The 27855-nt window shown below is 31.7% G+C and overlaps 1 protein-coding gene across 2 annotated transcripts; it reads right to left on the bottom strand.

Moving 5' to 3' along the window:
* Positions 1–55: 55 nt before the first annotated feature.
* LOC123693930 (sodium-dependent nutrient amino acid transporter 1-like) lies at positions 56–22480 on the bottom strand. 2 transcript variants are annotated; one of them, XM_045639202.1, is made up of 10 exons: positions 22343–22480; positions 10914–11153; positions 9921–10063; positions 9258–9298; positions 8229–8321; positions 6238–6495; positions 5709–5916; positions 2210–2426; positions 1500–1756; positions 56–1160 (listed from the first exon to the last, which is right to left on the bottom strand). In XM_045639202.1, exons 2-10 carry the CDS (start codon positions 10987–10989, stop codon positions 705–707), a joined length of 1749 nt encoding a protein of 582 aa, XP_045495158.1. In that variant the 5' UTR covers positions 10990–11153; positions 22343–22480; the 3' UTR covers positions 56–704. The 2 variants fall into 2 exon arrangements, with proteins under 2 accessions (XP_045495158.1, XP_045495157.1); XM_045639201.1 differs by having other exon boundaries at positions 10914–11157; positions 22343–22476.
* Between the last annotated feature and the right edge of the window lie 5375 nt (positions 22481–27855).

Here is a 27855-nt window from a genome sequence, read left to right as displayed (position 1 = left end):
TCCTTTAATAAAAATTGTTAGTAAAAAAATAGCCTGAAGACAGATTAAATGAGGTAAAATAAAACATGTTTTTGAGGCTTATATTGTATATTTCCTTCATCTTAAACTAATAAGACATTATTATTTTAATCCTTTTCCCTCACGAAAAATATATAAACATTTTTGATTCTCCTTTCGTAGATTTCTCTTAAGTTATTTTTAAAATACATAGTCTATGATTTTCTACATTTTGTTTAGTATTTTCACAATATCCCCGCAGTGTAAAGCGACCCCGTCATTATATTCATTTATCATTTTGAACACTTATTTTTCTCAGGTTTTCTACGTAGTGTACAGGAAGGCCAAATGTGTTCCATTTAATATTATATCAACGCGAGTAACGCGAACTGTTGAACAAAATATGATTTCCTCTCTCCTTAATATTTACTATCTTAGCTTGCTATTTCAATGGAACTCATTTCTTGTCGGGCTTAAATCAGTTTTTCGCAATTATTTTAAAAAGATGTTATGGATTCTATAGCACATTACATTATTTATAAATCTTCTTAATCTTACAATATGGGCTATTTAAAATAAATATCGCTTACGTATTATCACATTTTTATCGTATTGTATTATTGGCTAATACAAATGCGTCAACCGTCGTAACTCCTAAACTATTCCTAATGCGACTAGACAAAGCAATCGTTGTACATGAACAAAGTCTATAGACTAGTCGATATCTCGTTATTTCTTAAATCTGGTACGTTAAGCTGAAAGTGCCTATTGCAATTGCAATTTATTGCACCACCCAATTCTCCTTTCGCTATACAGATGTTTGGTGATCTAAATGTGTCTTCTTTCTCTCTCTTTTTCTTATCTATTGTGGGAACTGAATATATGGGACTTGACTCTTTATACGCGTCTTTTTTTATATATTCGATTGCATAGTCGCTCTTTGGAGGTTTTTTGTATACGTCTTCTTTGAACCAATTTTCGTTGTATTTGATATCGTTTTTTGTAGGATAGTCGTTGTTTAGGTTTGCGTAGTTAGTGTCAGCTGTAGCTTCTTGTTCTGCGACGAGATTTTCGTTGGCAAATCGCTGAGACATCCACATGTATCTTGCTAATGGCTCTTCTGGGCCCCAGAGACGGGACGGGTGGAACGCGGCTGCTAACTTCTGTTGAAACAAAAGGAAAATGTTATATTTTATTTGTTTATTACATTACTGATTACATAATTTTTAATGTGTTTGCTGTCTCGTTTTGTACAATTTATGTAGGTACACGATGCATTGATTTTTTAATTTAAAAAGCTGGCCACAAAATTGGAATAAAAATGTGTACGAATGCGTCGTAATCTTCGTGTTTTCATTATTTTGTTGGTAGTAGAAACGTTTTTACTTCAAAACATTTTTAAACTGTATTCAAACATTTATTCAAGAATAACTTCCACTTATTATTGAAACAATGCTTGTTACTCTTATTAAATTACAATATTTTTCAGGTAAACAACTTACCGCAAGCAAATTATACTGTTCTTCTTTCGCCACAGCGATCGCGGCGAATATGATAAGAATCACTAGTATCGCGATGAAGACGCCCACAAGGTGCCACAAACTCTGCCCCTGGGTCCACGCTACCCTGATGATAGCACGCAGCCACCAGCCAGTTACACCAACTAGCAAGACGGGTGTAAGCCACCACATCACCATCCAGAATCTTGATAATTTGCTGCCCGTTATGAATTTGATGTCAGACTTGAGGTAGAAGTAACCTGGAATAAAGACAACGTAATTTATCAGTAAAATATAGTATTTACAAAAATATCAATGATCAGTTACTTATATCTAATCGATTTATTAAGGGCCGATTTTTCAATCATACTATAATATTAACCAAGGATTTAAAAATCGCACCTATGTGAATCTATACGTATAATATAAAAATGAATCGCAAAATGTGTTGGCAAGCGCATAACTCGAGAACAACTGAACCGATTTCGTTGATTCTTTTTTTATTACATTTCTTGAAGTACGAGGATGGTTCTTATGGAGAGAAAACGTAAAAATGTACCACGGGCGAAGCCGGGGCGGACCGGTAGTGATAAATAAATTAAACAAAATAGTTTGCAATAATAATTATTCATGTATTAAGTGACGTTGTATCATCCATACTAGGATTGATACGTATTCTACTTTATACGCATTTATACACATAATATACTTACCATAAACAAAAACGAATCCAACCACCTCAAAGGCAGTGGTGGCCACGACCAATACAGGTACGACCATGTCATCCAGCATTTGTGCTATAGAGATGCCTCGAGACAGCACAGCCACGGTGAGTGCTGTGCCGAGAGCAGATGTAGCTGCTGCGAAGAGCCTCCACTGATCGCCAGCAAGCCGGTGGAGTTTGTCGTACACGGGGTAGAGGAGGACCAACTAAAATATGTTTTTATCGAATAAGATATTATGTTTATTAAGGGCTGATTTTTCAATCCTTGGTTAAAACTTATTCGTCGAATAATGTATAAAACTACCATTTTATAAACGCTTCTATAGTCCTTTTCAGCTATGATGATTCCTGTGACACTTCATCGTGTTCCGAATTACGTATTTTATGTTTAAAACGCCAAAATAATTTTAGTGCATTATATTTTTATTTTATGGCGGCATTATCACCAAAAATATAAAAATGAAACATCTTAAGCTTATAAATCAAAAACAGTATTGTTTAGTTTAATATAATGAAAAATAAAATAAAATAACACAAAAATATAATACCTACGCAATTCGTGTACATGAAATGGATCGTTGAAAAATCATAGAGTTGGAAATCATATAATCGGCGCCCATCTTGTGATCGTTTGTCAATCGAGTCAATCGTCTGTACGAGTGCGTCAGCCTTTTATACAAATTGCATTTTTATATTGATACTTTACGTGGTATTCTGTTAATGTTACTAATTGTTATTGTTGACTTTTTGTTGCTGTTTTTTGCTAAGTTTCCTTAGTTAATTGATGGCGAAATGCCGAAATAACTAATTTTGGTACATTATTCAAATCGATTTCATTTCCATATAAAATATTATCGATTATCGGAAACAATATTGATATGATTTCAGTACAGACATCTCTACACGTGTCAAAAATCGATGTGTCACAGAAATCATCATATGTGGAAAGGACTATAATTGCCCGTATTTGACAGTTTACGTGACATTTTAATATTATCGTGTAATACTTTATTGGACGGATAAGTTTTATCCAAGCATTGAAAAATCAGCCCTTAATATGTGGATATATCCTTAGATAAAAATTACAAATTGAAAGACTTATAGCTAGTTTGCTCATGACTAGGTTCTGTTTAAGTCATCTACGTGTATCAGGAGAAAAAAAATTTATGATGCGTCAACACGTATTAGCTTTAATCTTTAGTCACTACCACACCCCGGATACTCCATACAAAATTATCGTTTTGACAATCACACTGTAGAGACTGCAAATGTGTATGTTAACGCTTTATGGTTGGCACATTTATGACTAACGTAAAAAAAAATTCGCGTTTTTCTGATGAAATACATCCGTAAACAGCACAATATCTAACCATTTTCTTCGAAAAACGATAATCACAAATCCAAAATAATAAAATTACTTTATGTCAATTTGATTAATGTTGTCAATCTTCGTTGCGTATCGTCCTTGCAGGAAAATACGGACCATTTTCAGGCTGATCGTGCGGGGTGAGGTAAGTGTTTAATTTTGGCGGGAGGCGGAGAGTGTCCGTTCTGTAGCGTTTAGCTACTATTATGTATTCTGTGTCACTACATCAGTGTGAAACTGGGCCACGTATTTAAAAAGTAACTTGTATTATTATATTTATCTTGTTGTTTGAAATACGTCACATTAAGTTTGGTTCTAATTTTAGTAACGTCTGATTCAATTTATTATTAGTTCAATTTTAGATTAATTTTGTATTAAAGCACATTTTTAAATGTAGAAGTCATATAAAAACAAAACATCGACCTGTTTTCATTTTATTATATTACTAGCTTCCGCCCGCGACTCCGTCCGCGCGGATGTCGGTCTTCGCGTGGATGGTTATTTCTCCATTTTGAGTACCTCTGTCAATAACATCTTATAAATATCTATTGGACCCAATTCCCAAATACGGCTAGGCCTATAATAATACGCAACGTGTGTTCGCGGTTCTACGGAACAACGTCTATGGATAAAAATGAAAAATTAAGATTAATTTTTTTCTACGTATTTTTCCGGGATAAAAAGTATCCTATTTTATGCCCAGGATAATAAGGTATAATTATACCAAGTTTCATCGAAATCGAACCGATAGTTTTCACGTGATGCCTGAACATACAGACAGACAGACAGACAGACAAAAATTTTTTTAATCACATATTTGGGTTTTGTATCGATCCAGTAACACCCTCTGTTATTTATTTTTTCAATATTTTCAATGTACAGAATTGACCCTTCTACAGATTTATTATATGTATAGATTTAAAATAAAGATACATTATTCTTACATCATTAAATTATTATTTATTATTTTTAAACATTTTCTTGAAGATAACTTACTTATAAACAATTTAATTTTAATATTACTTTCGTAAAAAGAATATTCCTAAAACAAAGAATACATATTTCAATAATGTAAAATTGGAAACAAATTGGATTTGCTTGGGGCTCAAAATGTATGCAAATTATAATAAGATAACCAAGTTTCGTGTAAATTGGGACAGGCTTTTTCACATATTTTTTAGCTTTTACCTTGAATATCAGGTATTATAATATTATAATATTAAATAACTAATGTATACGGGGATCTTATTTCAATCGTAACGAAAATATAGGGAAATTTAGTCCATTAAAACTAACACTTTATACTTTAATATTGTATGTATTAGTTAATAGGTAGGTACTTAAAGAACGTAGTTTTTGAAAAAAAAAAAATACTTATGTACGTATCATTAGGTATGATTTAAACTACAAACAGTCCTTTTTACTTTGTAAAAGTCGTATCCTGAACGACTCAGCGGATTCTATCTCTTTACTGAATACATTTATGAGTACAAATATCAATACTGCGTAATCGATACATTTACGCACATAATTGTGATTGAATTTTGAACTATGAAATAAAACCAGTTAATAAATTGGTATAACTTTAAACTATATCCTAACAGTTGGGCTACCGCGGCTTAGCGGGGCACAGTAAAATTCGGTAATCTGCCAACGGGCGTATTCTATGGGATTAGTGAACAAATTGCATCGCGTATAAATATCAAATATATTTTTGAAGTTATATTTTCGGACATTTTATGATTTATTTTATCAGCTCTTAGGTCCTTTACTGCAACATTTAAGTGGCTATGGAAAAGATATTTGCAAATTGGAACTTATCAATGCTATATTGACAAACTAATAGTATATTTCTTATAATATTCATATTTATAATATAACTAATAGTATATTTCTTAAATGCATATTATGTGAAAGTTACCAGCAAAGTGTTAACAATTCACTTATACCATACCGATGTTATAATTCCCGATACGAGAACCACCCCGAATGCCATCAGGGGCATCATCATCTTTCGTCCTGTATTCCCTCATTGATAACTGATATATAAGCACTAATATACCTATGAAACTCTTGTATTTACAACCTGATACATGATTGAAATTAAACTTAAACCACATACCGATGTTATAATTCCCGATACAAGAACCACGCCGAACGCAATCAGGGGCCACTCCTTCGTCCTGTGTTCGCTCACTGAAGATTGGTATATAAGCACTAATATGGCTATGAAGCTCTTGTCTTTATTCCCGTCTCCCGTTATCGACTCCCACATGAATACGCACAGCCATCCAGATACTAAGTTCGTTAGTATTATTAGTACGGATATCCTGGAAGGAAATTGCCTTTTATAGTTTGTTAACTCTGGGAAATTAAGGTTTCTAGTTTTAAGATGGACCTGGTAAAGATGTTTAAACTATATTACTTAACACTGATATACAAAATAGTTTCATCGAATAAAAAAAAAACCTTGAAAACAGTTTTTCAGCTAAACTTCAGCCCAAGTCCGTCTGAATTAAGGGAAAAAATGGGTTTCAACATCACCTTGCTAAAAATACTATTAATTTACTATTTTATATCTAGTAGTTGTTCTATATTCAAAAAACATCATCTACAACCGGCTATAGCAATTTATGAATACACAAACCTACCATCTCACATCAGAGTGCTGATAAATAGTCCCTCCAGCGCTGATCACATAGCCGCTCATTACAGACGTTGACAGCAATGCCTGCACCAGCCCGCTCTGCCAAATGTACGGTCGGACTAACATCGACCAGTCTATTTGTAGCACTCTACTCAATATGCTCCCATTGGATATAAATACGCATAGAACTATGGCTAGAGCGACGAGAATGGGGGCTAGGATCATGAGCGCCGCTTTTAAGGATTTGTGGAGGTTGAGTAGCCTGAAAAATAACATATAAGCAATGTAAATCATAATCTAATAAAGCAAAAATATTTGTATTCTTGTACCGATGTAACAACTTATTACGCCAATAGAATCACACTGACTCTACATATTTACCGAGCCATACAGGCTATTTACTTTTAATTCGGGTCAACCCAGCGCAAGCAGCTAGAGTTCATTAGGGATTTACTATTGAAAGAATTTGTTTTGAATCATGTGGTTATTAATTTGAGCAGATCTCGACGTGTTTATTTATTTTATTTTGTTTAAAAACAATACTGTTTATTATACAACTTTCGTAGATTATTTTTTTATTCAAATAATGATTATAAAAGAAATTATAATAATAAATTATATGAATCAGATTATCAGCAGTTAAAGATTGATACTATAGAAGATACGAATTAGCAAACGGAAAGATAATGGTTAACCTTAATTTCGTATTTAAATATTTTTTGTTCAATATAAAAAAAGGAATTATTGAAATTGTGTTATGACTGCATGTATGTCTGTGTGAAATAATATATTTTTAATATTTATAATACATGATACGTAAAATAAGCATGTAAGACTATGTCTGTGCTTAAGCTTGTTACTTAATTAGCGCGTTAAAACTATCGCAAGTAGGTACAAGTTAATTAGATGTTTCTAAACAGCGCACCGACTGAAACAGATTTGCTCGAACTCGAAAAATGAACCTCTTACACTACCATAAATATCAGTAAATAAATACTCAGATATACCGATCATATCCTGTATCAAAAATCCCAATTTGCACTGTAAACCAGCAGCATTAAAAGTAAATAACAATACTTAATTAAATTACTATAAACAACCGCATTTACCGAACAAAAATAACCGATCAACACACAGTGGAACGTTTATGAAAATTCCCATTTAATCGCTCGATAATGTTAATAAACTCTTCATAACGGTTGATTTTAGTTTAAATATTTAACCTGCTACATGATAATTTGATGGCTGGCAAAATGAGTACGCGTATATTTAAGTTTATAGAGCGCTACCATGGATGACACTGGCCGTGTAATTGGGTAAATATTTATGATAATGAGCCAAGGGTAAAAGTATTGGTTTCATATTTTGTTAACGCATATTTGGATAGAAGGGGCAATGGAATTTCAAAGTATAGAAGTTTAAAGAGACAATTTTCTGTTTGTAATATCATCAGTCTTCCTAGTTTCGACGGCATTACGTGCAGCATGAAGACGTTGTATTCCCTGACTCCAAGCTATTAGTAAACTTTAATATCGAACCTTTTAACGAAAATTGTAACAGTCAATTTATCTTTTTAGGTATAAAATCTACTTTTATGCTGTAACAGAACTGCTATCAAAGCACCGTGTGTAACTGGCCTTAACTACTTGAAACTACTCGTTTGTAGCAGTCGACTAGGCGATATGAAAACACTAACTTGCACGCGTACATTTTCTAACAAAGAATCAGCAACAAGCCGTTAAATTGTGAATAGGTATTTATAAAATGGCATGCATTAGGGGAAAAATGAATATCAATGGGTCCGCAGTATCATTTAAAAATTGCATCAGTCATAACTCATGACCATAACAATAATATAAGATTTCAACTAACAAGTTACCTCAGTCTAAAGCAGAATTGAGATAAGTATTTTAGGTAAGTACTTGTTTCTTGTTTTTTCAATGTAAGTTAAATTTTTAGTATCCTAATACTAATAAGAGTTACAATAATACTCACATAAGAGGCACAAAGAACCATAAAATGAATATCAAAATGGCCATTACACCCAGATACTGAGGTTGTTCAGTGAACGGCGCCAGAAACGTTGAACTGAAATTAAAATACGATTTATATTTTTTTGGTTTTTATGGCATTCAAATGCTTTATAAATATAAATTTATAAAGAATAGAAAAAATTCGATCACGAGGCGGGACTTGAACCCGCATCCTTCGCGCCATTCCGGGGCGGATGCCTAACCAACTCAGCCACTCGTGACCCGCCTGAGTAATCGAATTTATTCTAATGGCGCGAAGGATGCGGGTTCAAGTATAAAGAATAGAAAAAATTCGATCACGAGGCGGGACTTGAACCCGCATCCTTCGCGCCATTCCGGGGCGGATGCCTAACCAACTCAGCCACTCGTGACCCGCCTGAGTAATCGAATTTATTCTATATTAGAATCGAATTTATTCTATATTAGAATAAATTCGATTACTCAGGCGGGTCACGAGTGGCTGAGTTGGTTAGGCATCCGCCCCGGAATGGCGCGAAGGATGCGGGTTCAAGTCCCGCCTCGTGATCGAATTTTTTCTATTCTTTATAAATTTATATTTATAAAGCATTTGAATGCCATAAAAACCAAAAAAATATAAATTCAAGAAAAGGTCGTGTTCCATCGTTACAATATTGTATTCACTGAAAAGTGCTTCATATTGGTTGAGATGGTTGTTAAATCATCTCAATAGATGGCGCGCGGTGTGTCCCTTAAGACACATAAAACTGAAAGGATTAAAATACGATATTATTTTTGTATCCATTATGAAGATATCCATTCTTAAGATAATATGAATAAAAAAAATGTTCATAAAAGAGTGAATGTGTAAAAACAGCTTATTTTAAAGTATTAATCAAAAGGTAGAGGGTCGATTTACATTTATTTTTAATTTATAAAAACTCTACTGAAACCGGAAAAGTAGAAGCAAGGAAAGCATGTCCAAAATTTCTTAATTTTTTCATTAATAGTACTTAAAAAATGATACACTTACTTGAAACACTCAGACGCATTCATTTTGTTCTCGTACCCATCCTGAAATCAAAGAAAAATAAACATTATAAGTAAGTAATATTCGGTAGAGCATTCAACCAAAGCCTGATAATGTACCACATTGTTATTTAATGTAACGACTGCAACTATTGATTCAGATAAAATGATAAATGATTATTAAGAGCATTATTTATTGTTATTTGTGTTAATTTGCTGCCAAATTCTGGCAATCCGTATTAATAAATACACATACCTACGTTCGAAAGGCATTTGTGATATTTTTAGTTAAAAGCCTGAACGGGATTAATATTGAATTATTCAGTTGCCAGGTGTTCGTAATTTAGCAGGATTTTTACTTTTTTAGTATTCAAAATATTTTGACGTGACTCTCTGTACTACTAGTATTGGTTAGATAGTTCATTATTCAACCTATACCAGCCTATCACTAAGAAAATATTTAAAATAATAGGATACAAGAGAACTTTTTCTAAGAAGTTGTTTTATACCCTTATAATATTATGTTTATAAAATGTTTTTTTAAAGATATAGGTACAGATTTTCAGATTGATCTAAGTAATATTCGAAAGTGCAGAAGAGACACTTTTAAAAACTAAGTAATTAAATTTAATAGGTTTAACAAAACAAATCAAACTTCAATACAAACCGGAGTCAAATGTATCTTAGTGCAGTCCTTCAGAGGGAACGAGCCTTTGCCGATCCATATCATGTACGCAGCAGAGAGGGCCACATATACCATGTTGTAAGTGCAGCAGAGGTATGACGTCAGCACTTTGATGTGACCGACACCTGGAATTAAAATAGAGTGTGTGAGCCGAGCACACGTGTCAGAAGTGAAACTTCTTTGGCTAGATTAAAGACACCAAAATCATCGTCATACTCCATGACGTGACGGTATTGCCATGAAATTTTTCCTTGACCTTGAAATTTTATTGTCAACGCACATAAAGGAGTTTCAGTTCAAAAAATTAGTTTATATTTTTGTACCATAGGTACATTGTTAGCTTTGTCATAATTATAATATTACTAGCGGTCCGCCCCGGCTTCGCCCGTGGTACATGTTTACGTTTTCTCTACATAAGATCCATCCTCGTACTTCAAGGAATATAATAAAAAAAGAATAATCGAAATCGGTTCAGCCGTTCTCGAGTTATGCGCTTACCAACACATTTTGCGATTCATTTTTATATATAAAAGAAGATTAGACATGTTGCAGGTTATCAAGCGTTGGAGACTAGTAAGAGTTTAGCCCAGCACCATCATCCTTGGCGTCGAATAAAATATAAATAAATAAAACACATTTATTGTCAATATCACACCACGAGATAGATTAAAAAAATTATACGAAGAATACGTAGTAGTACTCTAATAATAATTTAAAGTACAATAATTATTATGCTACTAAAGATAATTAATCAATGCCAGAAAAACAGTGATTTAATCTAACTTCATTTTAATATTTATAACAAAATACAACTGTTAATAATCCGTTGTTTAAATAGCAAATTGATTTAAAAAGCTTATTAACATTATGTCAATATCAGTCGTATTTGAGCTACTAATAACCTTCAATTAACTAATTAGCAATTTTAGTTTGGTATTTATTGAATTAATCCCCATATTACTCCTAGAAAATTACCTCTAAATATAGGAACAGCTCGCCACACGCCGACCGCGTCTTGCTGACTTAGCTGTCCCATTGCCAATTGCAGCATGATGCTTGGCAGACCGACAACCAGCAGCCACACCGAGTAGACCACCAGGTACGGCACGTCTCCATACTTGAAGGCTTCTCGTGGCAGTCGCACGGTGTTGAACAATGTGAGGGATATGGCAATTGTGCATAGCTTGATCTTGAAGAAGTCCAATATCCGTCTGACTGTCTGGAACAAGGTGGAAGTGAGATGCTGGAGGAAATTTCTACTATTAAATAATATGTTACACACTAGCTGTGCTCCGCGGTTTTACACGGAGTGCTTCGCTCCTGTTGGTCTTGGCGAGATGATATTATAATATTATATGCCTTGCATGCCTTCCCCGATAAATTGGCTATCTAACACCGAAAGAATTTTTCAAATCGGACCAGTAGTTCCCGAGATTAGAGCGTTCAAACAAACAAACAAACAAACTCTTCAGCTTTATAACATTGTATTATATAGTATATAATATAGATTGATGAAGATGATTGTTACACATCATGCCAAATCGATGATCAAATTTCCTTGAAATCCGATTTGGTAGCGAATCCTCAACCTGTTTAATCGACTTTACTGTTAAAAAATTAAGCAAAGTGCTTATGTTATGTGTAAGTTTCCAACGTCTGTCATAATTTTAGTAGAATTAGATTTCTTATACTGAACCCCAAAATTATACACGGTATCGAAGTGATAGTGAAATTTAAAAAAAAACGTTTTCACGCTTTCTTTATCGAATTTCACCAAAAATATATGAATAGAATATATAATACTAGCTTTCCGCCCGCGCCTTCGCCCGCTTTGACCAAAACCTAATAAATTATATACCTACTAACAACTTCATCTTGAATCATTCTATCTATTAAAAAAACCGCATCAAAATCCGTTGCGTAGTTTTAAAGATTCAAGCATATTATATATAGAATTTTACTCTTGTAAAGATAGAATAGAACATTTAAGAGGTAACTATTAAAGTAACCGCTGACCTATAACCACGAGCCTAGCAGTTAACAATTAACCTCGCACATAAATAAAAAGTAAAACTGCGTGTAATGTTTCGTATTAAGCCAGTTCTTGTATCACGTACAAAACGTGATCGTATCGGAGATCACACGCAACTCTCAGATGGAATACTGATCTAATAACTTTAATTATACGGAGAAATTTGAATATTTTCACGTGTTTCAAGCTTGTTTGAATCATGGAAAACATATGCGTATATAATTGACAATCTATCGTTAAAATCTGAAAGTGATTTGATCTAGTCAATGCTAGACTATTTGATTTTCGGACGAACCCGCGTACATAGTCAAGTATTTCCATAGATCATGTGGTATCTATATTCCTAAGTGCCCTTACGCACTAGCGGTTGATCGCGGGGGCGGCTAACAGCGCGGTTAGCCGCTTTCCCATTTTAATATGCAACCGCTTTTATGATTAGTGCGTACAATCAAAAGCGGTTGCATATTAAAATAGGAAAGCGGCTAACCGCGCGGTTAGCCGCCCCCGCGGTTAACCGCTAGTGCGTAAGGGCACTAAGAAGTTTCATCGAAATCAGTAGCATAGTTTTTGCGTGAAATAATTACAAACATCCATACATTCATCCATCTATCCACCCATACAAACTTTTGCGTATAAAATATTAGTATGATATTTCATATTATTACGATGATCTAATATCTCGCAGTAAAATGTTCGAATACAAAATATAAACAATACATAGATGATTATTAAATCGTGTTTAAAATCCGTTAAAAGTACTTTAATTTCTAAACTTATTTTGTCATCTATTTTTTCACCAAAATCATTATTAATAGTTGTTAATGATTATTATAAATATAACCTATTTATTAAGCTGAAAGAAATTAAGTATTAAGGATACGGAGGTTTATCGTTTTTATTAATTCATTAACTTTTATTTATAGCCGTTTATTGTTATAATTAATAATTATTATAAAAAGAAATTTCATGATAACTTATCACCAAGTTGTCGCAATTGTTTTTATATCTGGGACAATAAATAAAATAGTCATTTCATATAGTTAATTAATTGAAAATGATCTTCCTGGTTATATTTTACTAGCTGTGTCCCGCGGATTTACCCGTATTTCTCCGCTCCTATTGGTTTTAGTGTGATGATAATATTATAGTCTCGTATATGTATCTCGATAAATGGACTATCTAACGGTGAAATTAATAATTTTCGTGGTTCCTGAGATTAGTGCGTTCAAACCAACAAACAAGCTCTTGAAAAATATTTATATAGATACGTTAAAAAAGTAGTTGAAATAAAATGATTTTATTTCAATTATTCTAGAAAGAATTATGAGGATGACGTGAGATCGTTATTTTTTTGCTTTAACGCCTTCTAATTTGTCCGCGTCGAAGTAATGATGTATAATTATTGTTTTGTGGATAATTTGACGTTTATATTCGTATTTCCAATTGAGGAAAATCTTTTGAATACTTATTTGGTATTATATTATGGACGACGACGTTTATCTATGCTATACGAATTTTAAAATGTTTATGAAAATTTTATTTAAGAAACTACCAGAATCGCATTGATTTTTAAATAGTTAAGATTTATTAAAAAGTCAGTCAATCAGATTTCTTGAAAAAAAGTCCTTGGTAAGTATGTAGAGACACCGTATATGATCACGTGGTAGAGATCTCTTATCATTTACATAAACTCATGAAAACAGTCAAAATCTACACATTATTAAACCATTAAACAAATTGAAATAAAATTATTCCTTCATAAATTTATTAATTCATTATGTACACAAAAACTACAGACATACAACTTGCACTAATGATAAAGATTGTAATAAGTAATAATTGCATCAATCTATGTATGTACTATGTTCATACCACAGTTTATACACACGTATGTTTTGAAAACGTATACTTAGGTGGTAGATACACATTCCTACAATTCAAATATCAACATGACTGACACTGTTTAACGTTTTGCAATCATTTATAGTCAATTGACTGTTAAACATCCGTTAATGTAATCTAGACTTTAATAAGTGGCTACTTATTTGTATATATTTTATTGTATCTGTGACATAGAGGCAATTGATTGCAAAACATGAAGTATTTCGTAAAAATAGTTGATCAAACAGGTACAGGTACAGGTAGAGATAGATAATTATTGTATTTTAGTGCCTCATGTGTAACTATATATTTAAAAATTTAACAAAAAGTAATTGTATTAAAATGGCTCTTAGACTAAATGGAATAATAGTAACTCTACACTTTTCATGTTGCTATCTGTCCGTCCCTATGTATGCTTAAATCCTAAAAATTACGCAATGGATTTCGGTGCCATTTTTTATAATAGAAAGGTTTTAGTATAAAATTTGTTAACTTTTAGACAGAGCGCGTGAAGCCGCGGGCGGAAAGTTGTGTATGGTGTATTTTTTATAAAGTAAATGAATGAGTAGGTAGGTACTACATGTAAATTCATAAGATATTATTTATAATTTGCATTGTAAATCTTTAATCTGAGGATTGCGTCATTCGAGATGTTATGATGATTTACTGGTATGGTAAGAAGGTAATTAAAACTAATGCATAGCTCTAGTCATTATATTTTATAATGCTTTACGGCGAATAGCGCAATTCATTCCTAATAACGCAAAAAATAACGCATATTAACCCCGGATTTCAAAAATTAAAATAGAGTTATTCTTATTTTTGCAAACTCCACAGAACTAACTGGTCTACGGACCATTAAAATTAGTGTGCTAGGTAACTCAATTATGGAGAAGACGCAAAATATTACTAACAGACATTTACTCCCAATTAGAATTTTCTTAATTTATTTTAATGTAGAAAGCAGTCTCATTTCTCCAAAGAGATATGAGGTAGTATAACTACATTTATATTATTTTTAAAAATTTTTTTGGGTTAAATGTTTAAACTGAAAATTTAAAATACTTTAATATATTGTTGAGATCTGCTTTTATTTATTATACAAATTCCTACATGCTTTTTTTCTAAAGTTGGCTTAGTTTTACGTTATAATCTGATAGCAAACTGAAGAAATATAAATAACAATTAATAGTTTAATTTCACTCGATCTTTCTTAACTAGATAAAAGGGCCTACCTATACATTGAAATATTTTTTCTTGTTTATATCTTGTGTATTTGAGCGGCTCATAATTGCTGTCAATGACTCAATTATAGGGGTCAATTAAATAATTGGTCATGCAGTGCGCGAGGTTGACTTTTCATACTTTATTAAAATTTATCTTTGTTAAAAGTGACTTTTCGAATTCGGGGTTCTTGGGATGTTTTTGATTAAAATATAATCTTTTTCACTCACATTTTATTACTTTAATCTAATATTATGATCTTGAAAATGATAGTTGTGAATTTAATCAAATAGATGAGTTTCTTTTTTGTATTATTTCGCAAGAACGATTTAAAAATGCCTCTTATAAGATTTTTCAATTTTTATTTTTAAAATATTTTTCGATTACGTATTATTTCTTCGTTTCATCATAATCATTTAGAACTTTGAATGAAGGTAGGTAGGTACGTATTTATTGATTTTATTGAAAAATATTATTAATATTACACTAACACTTGCACTTGAAATATACATCGGTATATTGTAGGAAAATTAACTTTTCCAAGATTTCTAACCGCAAAACTTCCCTCTACATTGTAGCATATTCCTGCAAAAATATCACCTCTGTTTCATAAAACTGAACTTATTCTGGAAAATTCCAAAGCGTCGCTAACCAAAACATCTTAAATTTCAACTAAGAATGTGAGAACCATTGTTTGGCTAACATTGACCCGGTATTGTCATGCTTGGCTGTTATATCCGGTGTAAGGACCTGTGATTATCCTCTGTTTAAAGTTTAAACTAAGTACTATACTTATTATTTAAATCATTCGACGAATTGAGAGGCTAGTGACCTTTTTGACATTCCCTAAGACGAAGTTCGGTCCTGTGATTATCCCCTGTTTGAGTACTCAATGTTGAATACTTCTTATTATAATCATTTGATGAATACAGAGGGGCTATAGGGCTGACCTTTTTGCCGATCCCAAAAAAGAGGTTCCAAATACAATTGTTTTTTTAAGGGTTCAATTTTTACAAGAACTTCATTATAAAGCAAGTTATATATTGTCAACAATCCTTAGTTATTTTTGCCGAATCGATGTTAGTATTTTGTTAAGTTAAAGATAATGTAAACGTATAAAGAATAGCTGCGATCGGATTAGTTGTTTAAATACAGCATACTTACGTATAATATAGAGAAAATAATATTTGAATTGTTTACTGAAAAATATGATGTTGTTATTAATAATTTGACATTATTAGCTTACATACAAAACAAAAGTAAATAAATCGAATTACCTAATTGTTATTTATAAATTACACCCTAAGCACATTTAAGGAACACAACATAAACTCATACTATTCATAATTTATTATAGTACATTTTACTATGCTGTGCATCTTGATGTTGTTATCTTCAAAGGCAAATCTTATAAGTTATTTTCTAAGGAAAACAAACTTTAATTTACCTTCTTGCATACATGTTATCTCCTTGTTAGTATAAAGTAGGAAAACTATGTGAAACATTTCGATATATTATACAAAATGTTATTTTAATAATGTGAAATATTTTATCGAGGATTTGACATCTTAATCAATATTTAATAGTTAGGTACTAGCTGTGCCCCGCAGTTTCACCCGCATTGCTTAGCTCCTGTTTGTCTTAGCGTGATGATATATATAGCATATTAATAGCCTTCCTCGATAAATGGGCTATCTAACACCGAAACAATTCTTCAAATCGGACCTGTTCGGAGTTCCTGAGATTAGCACATTCAAAGAAACAAACAAACTCTTCAGCTTTATAATATTAGTATAACTATTTATCACAATCGTCCTGCGGTTTTACTCGAGTGATTCTTACTATTAAAAAAATATGAGTGGAGCGATATCAGCCCTCAAATCAATTACCAAATTATAAAATGCTTAATAAAATCACAGCTCGAAAAAATATTAAGTTTATGAAAAAAGAACAGAATAACTAAAAGTAAAGAATTATAAATTAAATATCGCCTTGCGTATTTCATAAACAACTATTTCTGTAGACAATTACACAACAAGAAAACATTTTACGTAATCTGTGGTCATATCACTGAAATATAAAATTCTTTCGTATAAAAGTACCAAGTTTTATTCGAAACGTGATGATAATTCACGTTCCAATCTATTTAGAGGCCTTTTACAACCCACTTACACATATTTTGATGTTTTCTTAATACTTTCACGTGTTTATCATTTCAATTTCAGACGCACTTATTAGAGACTTCATTATTTTAACAGCAGTGCTATGGCTTTTTTATTATATATTCTCATTGTGGTCCTTGGCCTAGTGGTTTTAGACTTTTATTGTTATATTATGTAGATTGTAAAAGTATCAAGGGTGCAATGCTAGAACTCTAGACTTGAAGTGATATTTTTGAGTGCCCATTGCTGCTAACCGTCTTCCTTCTGACTAAGATACTGTTAATTTCTAGAATAATTTTATAGGAAAACACTGAAATATATTACTAAGATTTGATTCTTGATTTTTCTTATTAAATACGAACCAGTATAATTGTATTTTTTTTTCTGGAATGCAAGGAATAGGGATTGTTTGTATGATAATAAAATAGTTAGTTCATCGAACTCTGTAGCAGAAAGCTAATTTATTTTATTCGGTAGTTAATCTGACAGACTAACTCTGGAATCTAAATGTGGCTTGTAGGTAATATAAGTATTATTAAAGACTTTGGACTCTAATTAATAGGGTTCCGTAATCATACATCATAATATTATACTTTCCTTACAATTATAACATACGCACTGTCTTTAACATATTTCATCGTCACGTGTTTACGTGTACCGAAACAATTACTTTATCGTCGCATTACCATTTTACGATCATGTCACTCATTTCACTTCCAATCTGTAATTAACTTTTAATTTCTTTTCCGTTCTAAATACAATTTAATGTCAATTAGAGTTATCACTAATGTTTGTTTTAGTGGGACAATGCATATGTGTCATGGTGTTTTTTTGTTTTGTTTATTATTAAAATTTTGTGATATATCTAGGTATATTTATTTGTATTGGGGTTGATCAGTTTTTTGAGACACATTTCTATGAGTCATGTTTGTTAAATTAAATACGGAGTGTTAATTTCATTTATAGGGTGTAGATATTTTAGTTGTAAGAGCGCTTTCAATGAAGAGTACCTTAGAATTCATTCTCAAATATATGAAAACTCTGTCTTTTCCAAAATACAATTGTTTTCACATTAATGACCCAATGAAAAAAGGCTTTATTTGGGTTATAAATATTATACAATGAACATACACTTGGAATAAAAATTAATGGAACAATATATTAATCATTACCATTATGTAGAGTTAAATTTAGCCACTAATAAAAGTTATTCTACACCAGGTATTAAAACTTTTCTTCATCATCATAATAAAATACTTCTCTATATTGAATTTCATATTGCTGAATCTAGCCACAGATTATACAATCAGTTTCAAACTAAATGAAATAAAATCACTCCTTCCGTGTTTAAGTATACAAAACATTACACTCATATAGTGTACACAGTCACAGATATTTATTATTTTTATATTTATATTTATACAGGATATCCCACTGTTGGTATACTAAGCTCAAAGGAGGTTATAGTTTTGCATACGCTGAGTACGTAAAAAATACTTATAAAATTCCAGACGCATTTTTTTTCAAATAGATGAATTCTTGAAACTCTATGTGTATAGTTGTACACCCATAACAAGCAACCCGCCCAACTTTACCATCAGCACGTGAGCTATCGTTTAAGATTATGTTTTCATAGACAAAATGCTCACATTAGAGAAGCGGTATATGACAGTTACGCAAAGCTGGAGAAGAAAACATGGATTTTCAGGAAAAATTAAGCAAAAAATTTTTGTCGTAATTTTGTTGTTTAAGTATTTTTTACGTGATCAGTGTAGGTATGCAAAACTACAAGTCCCTTCGCTCTTACTATACCAATAATGGGACACCCTGTATTAATTTTCATTAATTACAGTCTATAAAAAGAATCATTACTCTTAGATATCACGTGATTACGTGATTCCATGTTTTTGCATTATCATTTAAGTGACTTATAGCTGTTAATTCATTAACTGTTTTATAATAGAGTTATTTATTACATTTTTATGTAATATAATATAGATTAAAAAATAATTAACTTGACTTTATAAAAATATATGCGTCTTGTAATGAATTGTGATTATCCGAATTCATTTTGTTAATTACTAGTGTCATCAGAATTGTTGAAAATAATATTAAGTGAGACGACATAGATTACTTAAGTTTTTAAAGATCATAATAGTTATTATATTAACTCCTCTTTCAATAGAATCGATTCCGAATGAAAGTACGCACACGTAAGAGAATTAAGTCATAATCCTACAAAGACTTATTAAATTAAATGCAATATGAAATATTTATAGTTCTATGTATAGTTCAGGATACATCGCCCATTTTTGCAAGTGACTACTATCAAGCTAATTTTCCGTTTGTAGCTTTATTTTGATGAGACGCCCAATAATTTCGTGTACGAAAGTCTCGATTGTGGTAGCTAACAGAGATAACAAGGATAAAAATTTTTGATTTGATGGTTCTCAAATATTTATTACTAACTGAATGAATTTTTTTTTGTTCAATCTCAAGATAATTACCTAAATTATTCGAAAAAATATTTGTCCTACAAAATCTATGGTTTGTTCAAAGAGTCCCCCTTTCCAAAGTGTATCGATAACGAGGTCATCATAAATGATTACTAACAAGCTGATTTTTTTGTTTTCACTTAGTTAATGTTTATATAATTCAACAGACATATTGTCCTACAAATTGCGTAATAAATATTTGAGAACCATCAAATAAAAAAATTTTATCCTTGTTATCTCTGTTAGCTACCACAATCGAGAGTTTCGTACATGAAATTATTCGGTGTCTCATCAAAATAAAGCTACAAACGGAAAATCAGCTTGATAGTAGTCACTTGCAAAAATGGGCGATGTATCCTGAACTAGTACCTACGTTTGTTCATCATAGATGCGCAATGCGCATGTGCGTTACAACTGAAAGTACATTCTTTTAGGTAACCTCCTATGGAAACCTCTGATACTAAAATGTATATTTGCTTGTATGAAGTGAAACAAATCTGAAATACATCACACACAAAATAATAAATAAAGTTTTAAAACTAAGATAAACCCACGAAATTATTGTACCTATACTTACCAATCATAGATAAGTGTACAAAGTTTGAATTAAATCTGTTCGTTTAAAGAGGGTCAAAATCTAAAGGAATCATTAATCATACAAAAATACAGTTGAAGCTACCTAATAGAAGAGTGATAAAAAGACACGACTAACTATCACAGCCTCTCTTATAGGATCTTTATGAGATAGAAACCCATAACTTTAAATGCTCCAATTTAGTATGGAATTCAAGTTTCTAAGGAAGTAAATTCACTTATTATTCCAAGTACAAATGGCTGTGCAATTATGATTAATATCTCGTATTCTGTGATATTATGGTTTTTCTATTTTAACATAGTTTTACACTTGAAGGTCGTCACGTAGTCGTCACATTTAAATAAGAGACATTCATTACCTCTACAATAAAAATAATTATTTATGATATATAATATTATCTACTTGTGTTCGCTACGTTTTTCTTTTATTACAAAAACTTATCGTGCAAAAATAATATTTGTAAAATTTTCCTTACTTTATGTTTTTGTTAAATTTTATGATTGTCTCCTTTAATGTTCATAATATAATAATTTCTTAGGACATAATAAATTTTATACATCTTATATAAAATACTATATCATGAGTGTGAATTGTGTTTACTCTACAAACAAACAATTATGAAATAATTCTTCATAACATTCACAAGTGCAGGTGTTACTACAAAACCATCGACTCAATGCTAACACGAACGGTCAACAAGAAAATTGTATAAGATAAAACATAATATTTTACAAATCATGAAACCCGACAATACTACTAGATAGGGAGGCGAAGAGGGGAATTTTCTGTAATACTCGAGCGTGGCAGTTTAAGATATGAGAGATACCTTAGACCTAATAGAACAACCTTGTTAACTATTTAGCTCTATATGTAGTGACGCGCGCCTAGGATAGACGATCAGATTAGTAAAAAAAAATCGATAGTCTGAAATACTCGAGCGCGTCAGATTAAGATATTGGGGGTTGATTTTAGTGTTTTAAGACTAAATTTAACTAATCTGACCATAAGTCCTTGACGCCGCCGAGTTATAGGGTCGCGAACTTGTAAAAAAAAAACGTTAATCCGGCATTCTCGAGCGCGATTGTTTTTATTTTTATTTTGAAGAATATAATCTAAAACTTACTAAAAATACAAAATCTGCCGGTTTCCGCATGACCGGAAGTCTGGAGGAGCCATTTCGTCTTCCGGAAAACGCGTTGCAGCATATATGTCGCGAACTTTACTTTTTCCAAAAAATAAACAAAAAAGGTAATTTTATTTTACAAAAAAAGGGCTCTTTTCATTTTTTTCCAAATTTAAACCTTTTTTTACTTGAAGCATCATAAAAACTCAAACTCCCGGTTTTTTGAGTATATCTCGAAAACTGAGGGTGTTAAGAGAAATTGATATGAAAAAACGGTGATAAAAAAAAAGAAACCCACAAACCTTTTTCGGTCAGATTAAGAGAACCCACCAACATTTTTGTCAGATTAAGAAAATATGCTTTCAGGATACCGAGATAAACCTCCCCTATGAAAATCTGACGCGCTCGAGTATTTCAAAAGGACTTTTTTTTTCTGCATTTTCAAAAATTCATCGTAACTTATCGTCATGCCGTAATCGTCAGTTTTTTTAAGGGGAGCTTCCTTGGGGCCTACTTAACACCCCTTCCGAAAATCTGACGCGCTCGAGTAAATTTTTTTTTTGTGCATTTTTGACGAATTTATATGCCTAGCCCCACCACGCAAATCGGCAGATTAGTATACCGTTGTTATCAGAGGCACTTGGGGCATACGTAGTATGAATATCTGACGCGCTCGAGAATGCCCAAGTAACTGTTTTTTTTTACATTTTTGAAAATCCGTACACGCCAAACCCACCGCTAAAATGGTTTTTACCATAGAAGCTTTTCTTTTCGAAATTATTTTCTCTTTCGATTTTGATAAGTCTCGACGACGCCGTTGAATTACGCCATTTAGCTACCTCGCCTCCCTACCTATACGGAATAAACAAGGTCAGTAAACATTGGGTATTACCCGGCCATTTTGAGAGGATCTCCACTGTCCACTGTCAAATCGTCCGGAAGGTCCCACAACACTTAGTCGGTTCACTGCCATATAAAAACAATTCGTAACATCAAACTCGGAAAGTAGAGACGGTCGCGCGCATGCGCAAGGCACGTTAAACTGAATAGTACGAGGAAGGTGCGCTCTAGTGATGCGCTCTGGTATCTTGTGACGTCATTGCGGTACTTGTCATTTTACTAAGTTTTGTAATTGTTACTGTATTGTTCTTGTATGCGTTGTGTTGAATAGTTTCCTTGTTGCGTTAAATGAGAAGATTTAGACGCAAATTTCGTTGTTTAGTTGCGATTGTTGTGATATCCCTTATAGTCATAGAATTTTTGTTAACGTTACCCTTAAACTAATTTAATAAATAATATAAACATCAAATTACAAAGTAAATAAACTAATTAGACAATTTATTACTTAAATGTATCTAGTTCACTATTTCATAAGACAATCTCTAATAAAAACACACGGAAGTGAATACAATTTGGGCACATCACTAGCCACGGTACAGCGCACTTGACGCAGTCAGTTATGGAAATGAACATCGCAGTAAAGTAAAAATAAAAACAGCGGATAATTACAACCGCCGCGCTCACTGACCGGCACGGTTATATCAAACTATATGGTATCTAAAATTTGTTCTACTTTCTTGCACTATGCAATTTTTTAACATACAATTTAAAATGTAAATCATTTTTTGGAGATTAGAAACTTTAATCTCTATTTTGTTAAAACACTATTTATTACATTTTAAAACAAGAAAGATATTTTATACGTTGCGATAATTTTGCATTTTTCAAATTGGACAAAAATTTATTTCAGTTTACCTTATACTTTTTATCCATCCATGATAGTTCATACTTATCTCCGTCAAGGGGGGACGCCCTTGCTCATGTCGCTACCAGGGTGAACCTTCAGTTGACCCACGCGAGCGTTAATATGTAGGTAGCTGCCCTTCTAGAAATACCAAACAAAAAAGTTACCACAATAAATAATTATAGACGAAATCTAAAATCAATTTCTCATACTGTAGTAGAATAGTCATTAGTATCTGACTCGGCCTAGTTTAATCAAAAAAATGTATTTTAAAGGCTGCATGTATTGTCGCCTACTTCTCCTGACATGGAACTTCTAGAAATACGTTCTATTCCAATAGAAATTACAAGAATACATGCAATATCATCGTTTATATACACCATATTCCATGACCTACGCTGGCAACGTATCATAAATTGTACCTTTCCGTAGATTCGGTTCAAGCAAGCGTGACCGGAGTCCCGTCTATATAAAAGCGAAATCACATTATAATTTTATTACTCAACTTTCTTCATAGTTGAACCATTTTTGAGTAACTCTACACAAATAATTTTCTTCTTGAGAAGAATTTGAATTCTTGATCTGAGGCAAATACTATGAGTTGGAATGCATGTAAAGACCTTTGTTTCTACTTCATTGCAAATTATGGCTGAATTGATTATTTATTACTAGCCGTGGAAAAATAGAAGCCTATGGCAGAAGTGAAAAATCTTCTTAGTTCTTGATAGAGATTGATCAATTGTTATATATCCTATCAGACTAAATTATGATTCGATTAAATCAGACCACGAGTACATCAGAAGACATCATATTATGATAAATAATATTGTTAAATGTTAATAAGTATTTCAGTAAATTCAATTTTCTTATTTTCAATGTCTTCATTAATTTATGGGAAAATTGGAATCAAAATAAAGGCAAAATTAAATAGTTTTACTTATTCATAATTGTATTACTCAATTAACTGAAAAGCAATGTTTATAATGACATTAGCAAATAGTAGCGTATAACACAAGTTATGTACATTGTACAAGTGGACATAGTAATAATAATAGTATAGTATTATACTATCTGTAGGTAGTAAATAGTACCTTATATTATCACATTTTACCTTGATATTACAAATATTAGCCCGCTAATACCCTGTCAACATGGCCGACGACGCATAAACTTTATCCAAGATTCTGTTAATATTGTGTCCACTGTCCATGAAGATCGAAATTATAAAATAATTATGATCCTAATCTAACAATAAGACAATAATAAAGTAATGACTAGTTATGTTGAAGTGGGAAGTTGAATTCACAAAGTAAATTCTGAATTGTTAACAATTGGTAATTAGAGGATGGTTTATTAGGTACTTGGAGTAACTAAATTATATACAAATATAAGCATGATGTTGATAAATTTAGTTTTTGTAACTACATTTTATATTTGCCTAAGAAGGAATAAATTATTTTATTACTACATGAATATAAAGTGCCTGAGTATTAATTTCTAGAAATAAATAAATTACTATATTGATTTAAAATCGTTATTATTTAATATGTTTAACTTTCCAAATTTTTAACCTATATAATATGTGACGAAGATATTATTTTTGTAATTAATTAAGTCATAACAGTTAACGCTATTTAAAAAAAATGTGTGCGTGTAATAGTGTACACACGTAAGAAGTGAAACTTCTTTATTTTTCATCAAATAATTTACTATTTGCAACTTTACAGAAATTCGTCGAATTACGCGTGGTAGGGATAAAAAAAGATGGAGCGTAACGGAAAAATGTCACGCGTAACAAAAAAATGTTACACTAAATTTTTTTCCAACCCCGATAAAGAAGTTTCACTTTAATAATCATATTTACGAAAAATTCATGTTTGTGGGATAATTAAGGAACTCAATAAATTAATTAAGTAATAATCAATACCCACATAATAATATATTATTTACAGAAGTCTCTCCATGGTATTGAAATATTAAAAATTCCGGATAGCTACAAATTCGTAAAGTAAATGGAGACAAATAGCGAACACTTGACCTCCAGAGAGCGACACTAAACTAATTGTTTAACACTTTTCAACTAATATTAACTAATTTCCTTAATTGTTAAGTTTGAGTTTGAGTTTATTGTATAAGTTTAGTTTAAATACCAGTGTCATTTCGTTCATAAATATTGTATTTGCAAATCTATTATTTCTACTTATATCTCGACTACAAGTGATAACTGCGTTAAAAACAACCGACTTCAACCTTGCACTTGCGAAAATGCCCATAAAATAAAAACTACGGGACCAATTCGACACCATCCCGCATCGAACAAAAAAAGAATCACGTAAATCGGTTCAGAAACCTCAGAGTAATCGGTGTACATACATAAAAAAAAAAAAACATACCGGCCGAATTGATAACCTCCTCCTTTTTTTGAAGTCGGTTAAAAACATTTTCTACATCTTTATAAAATTGGATTCTTTTGATCTAGAGCCTCCTACTATAAATCGGTACTTGTGTTTTATTTATGCACATAAAGATACCTACTATGTATAGGTAGAGTCTATGATACTATATAAATTTATTCAGTAGTTGTAATTATTTAATTTAATTTTATTATTTAATTTAAAACAATAAGTGAATTCTCAGCGCACTAATTGTAGTTCACTGTGAATAGTGTAGGTACATAGTATCTTTTTGCACGTGTACGAAAACCTGCTTTGATTTTATCTTTACTTTAAATAATATTATCATATTATTGCCAAAAATATATTATTTTGATGTAGGAATGTTTGTTTGTCTCTAATCATTCATGTCGAAATTTCTCAGAATAGAGAGAAAGATTTATTTATTTATTTATTTATTTAACTCTTTAATAGTTGTACAGATAGGAAACCTTAGAACTACTTACATATAGAACAGAGTACAACTATTTTGGCGGCCTTATCACTTAATAGTGATCTCTTCCAGGCAACCACGGTAAAAGGTAAACAAGCAAAATGATCACTATTGGCGGGACGAGAACAGAAAAAATAATAATTAATAGCAAAAAAACAAAAAAAAAAATAATAATAATGTATCCACCTTAAAATAATACATGTCTATATACAATATCACATATACTATACATATACATACACAATATATATATATATATATATATATATATATATATATATATATATATATATGTATATATATATATATATACCTATATATACATAAATAAAATAAACAGATATACATACCAATTACATATTATATAATATACATAAATAAATATATACCTACTTAGAAGGAAACACACTGATATTGAATAAGATAAAATTATTATACGAATACCATCTTTAACTAATACAGATACCACGTACATATTGAAACATAATGAAAATATAAAAGAAAAATAAAAAAGTTAAAAAGATATTACTGGTCCGGATCAGAAGCGGAAAGAAAATGTTGTCGCACAAGTTTTTTAAAACCCGAAGGGGTCTGGGCTTGACGAATATTTAATGGCAGAGAGTTCCATAAATTGACTGATATCGCTGCAAAAGACTTGCCATAAAAATTTGTGCGTCGGCTTGGAACACGCAAGATGAGTCTATCCTCAGAGCGAAGTGAGTAGCTTTCACTGTGCAAGAAGGAAAAATTGGACTTGAGGTAGGAGGGTGCGGAGGGGTTAAAAAGGATACGGAACAGTAGTTGCAAATAGTGTAGATCCCGGCGAAGTCGGATAGGGAGCCACTTGAGCCTTTTCCTGAAAGAAGAAACGTGGTCATATTTTCGAAGGCCGAAAATAAATCTAATACAGAAATTTTGGAGACGCTCAAGTTTATCAAGATGCTCGACTGCTAAATCAGGAAAACATGCATCTGCGTAATCAAGTATAGGAAGGAGAAGGGATTGCGCTAGCGTAATTTTGGTAAGATTTTGTTGCCTTATACGATATTTCCCTATGTTTGGAAATATCTGATCTTTTCTATGTTTGCATTGGCGATACTAACAAAAAATTAATACATTTTTACCAGTAGAACACATGATTTCTGATTGATAAGCAAGCAATTTATTATGTTTGTTATTATTCAGACGAAGCAGGGACGAGGTGCTAGTTATATCAATATTTACAATTATTGAATACACGAGTTTCAGTGATCGTGAGTCACAAAATAAAATATGGTAACATTTTATATGGTGTTAATCATCTGTGCAAACATTCTACAAATCTTGTTTAATCTGTGGCCTCTAAGAAATTAGATCGTGTGTGTGTTTATGTATCATAATATCAAGTAGCTACTTAAATAGAGTATTTTATATAGCTTTTCTTAGTCTAATGGTTTTACTAACGTTACCAGTAAAATCATGTCACATCATCGTCAGGTTGCTGCTAATAATATCTTCTGGGATTATTATTTATTCGAAACATAGCAAATAATTACTTTTGTCGTATGCAAGAACTGGATTAATTATAGGAGTGGGAAAATCGTTGCATTCTACTAATATACTACCAACAAACATTAGACAGCCATCTCCAGGTAAAAAAGCAAAAAAAAGAACCATTACAACTTATAGAGTCAAAGCACGTTTCCATGGTATTCTAAAGAAAAATGAAAAGAAGAATTACCACTTACAACAAAAGAAAACAGCGATACAACAAAACGAATTCATTGAAAACTCGT

This window comes from Colias croceus, chromosome 8 (assembly GCF_905220415.1).
Source record: "Colias croceus chromosome 8, ilColCroc2.1".
Classification (NCBI taxonomy): Eukaryota; Metazoa; Arthropoda; class Insecta; order Lepidoptera; family Pieridae; genus Colias; species Colias croceus.
The sequence above is the reverse complement of the archived record's forward strand: the minus strand, read 5'-3'. Positions and strand labels throughout refer to the sequence as shown.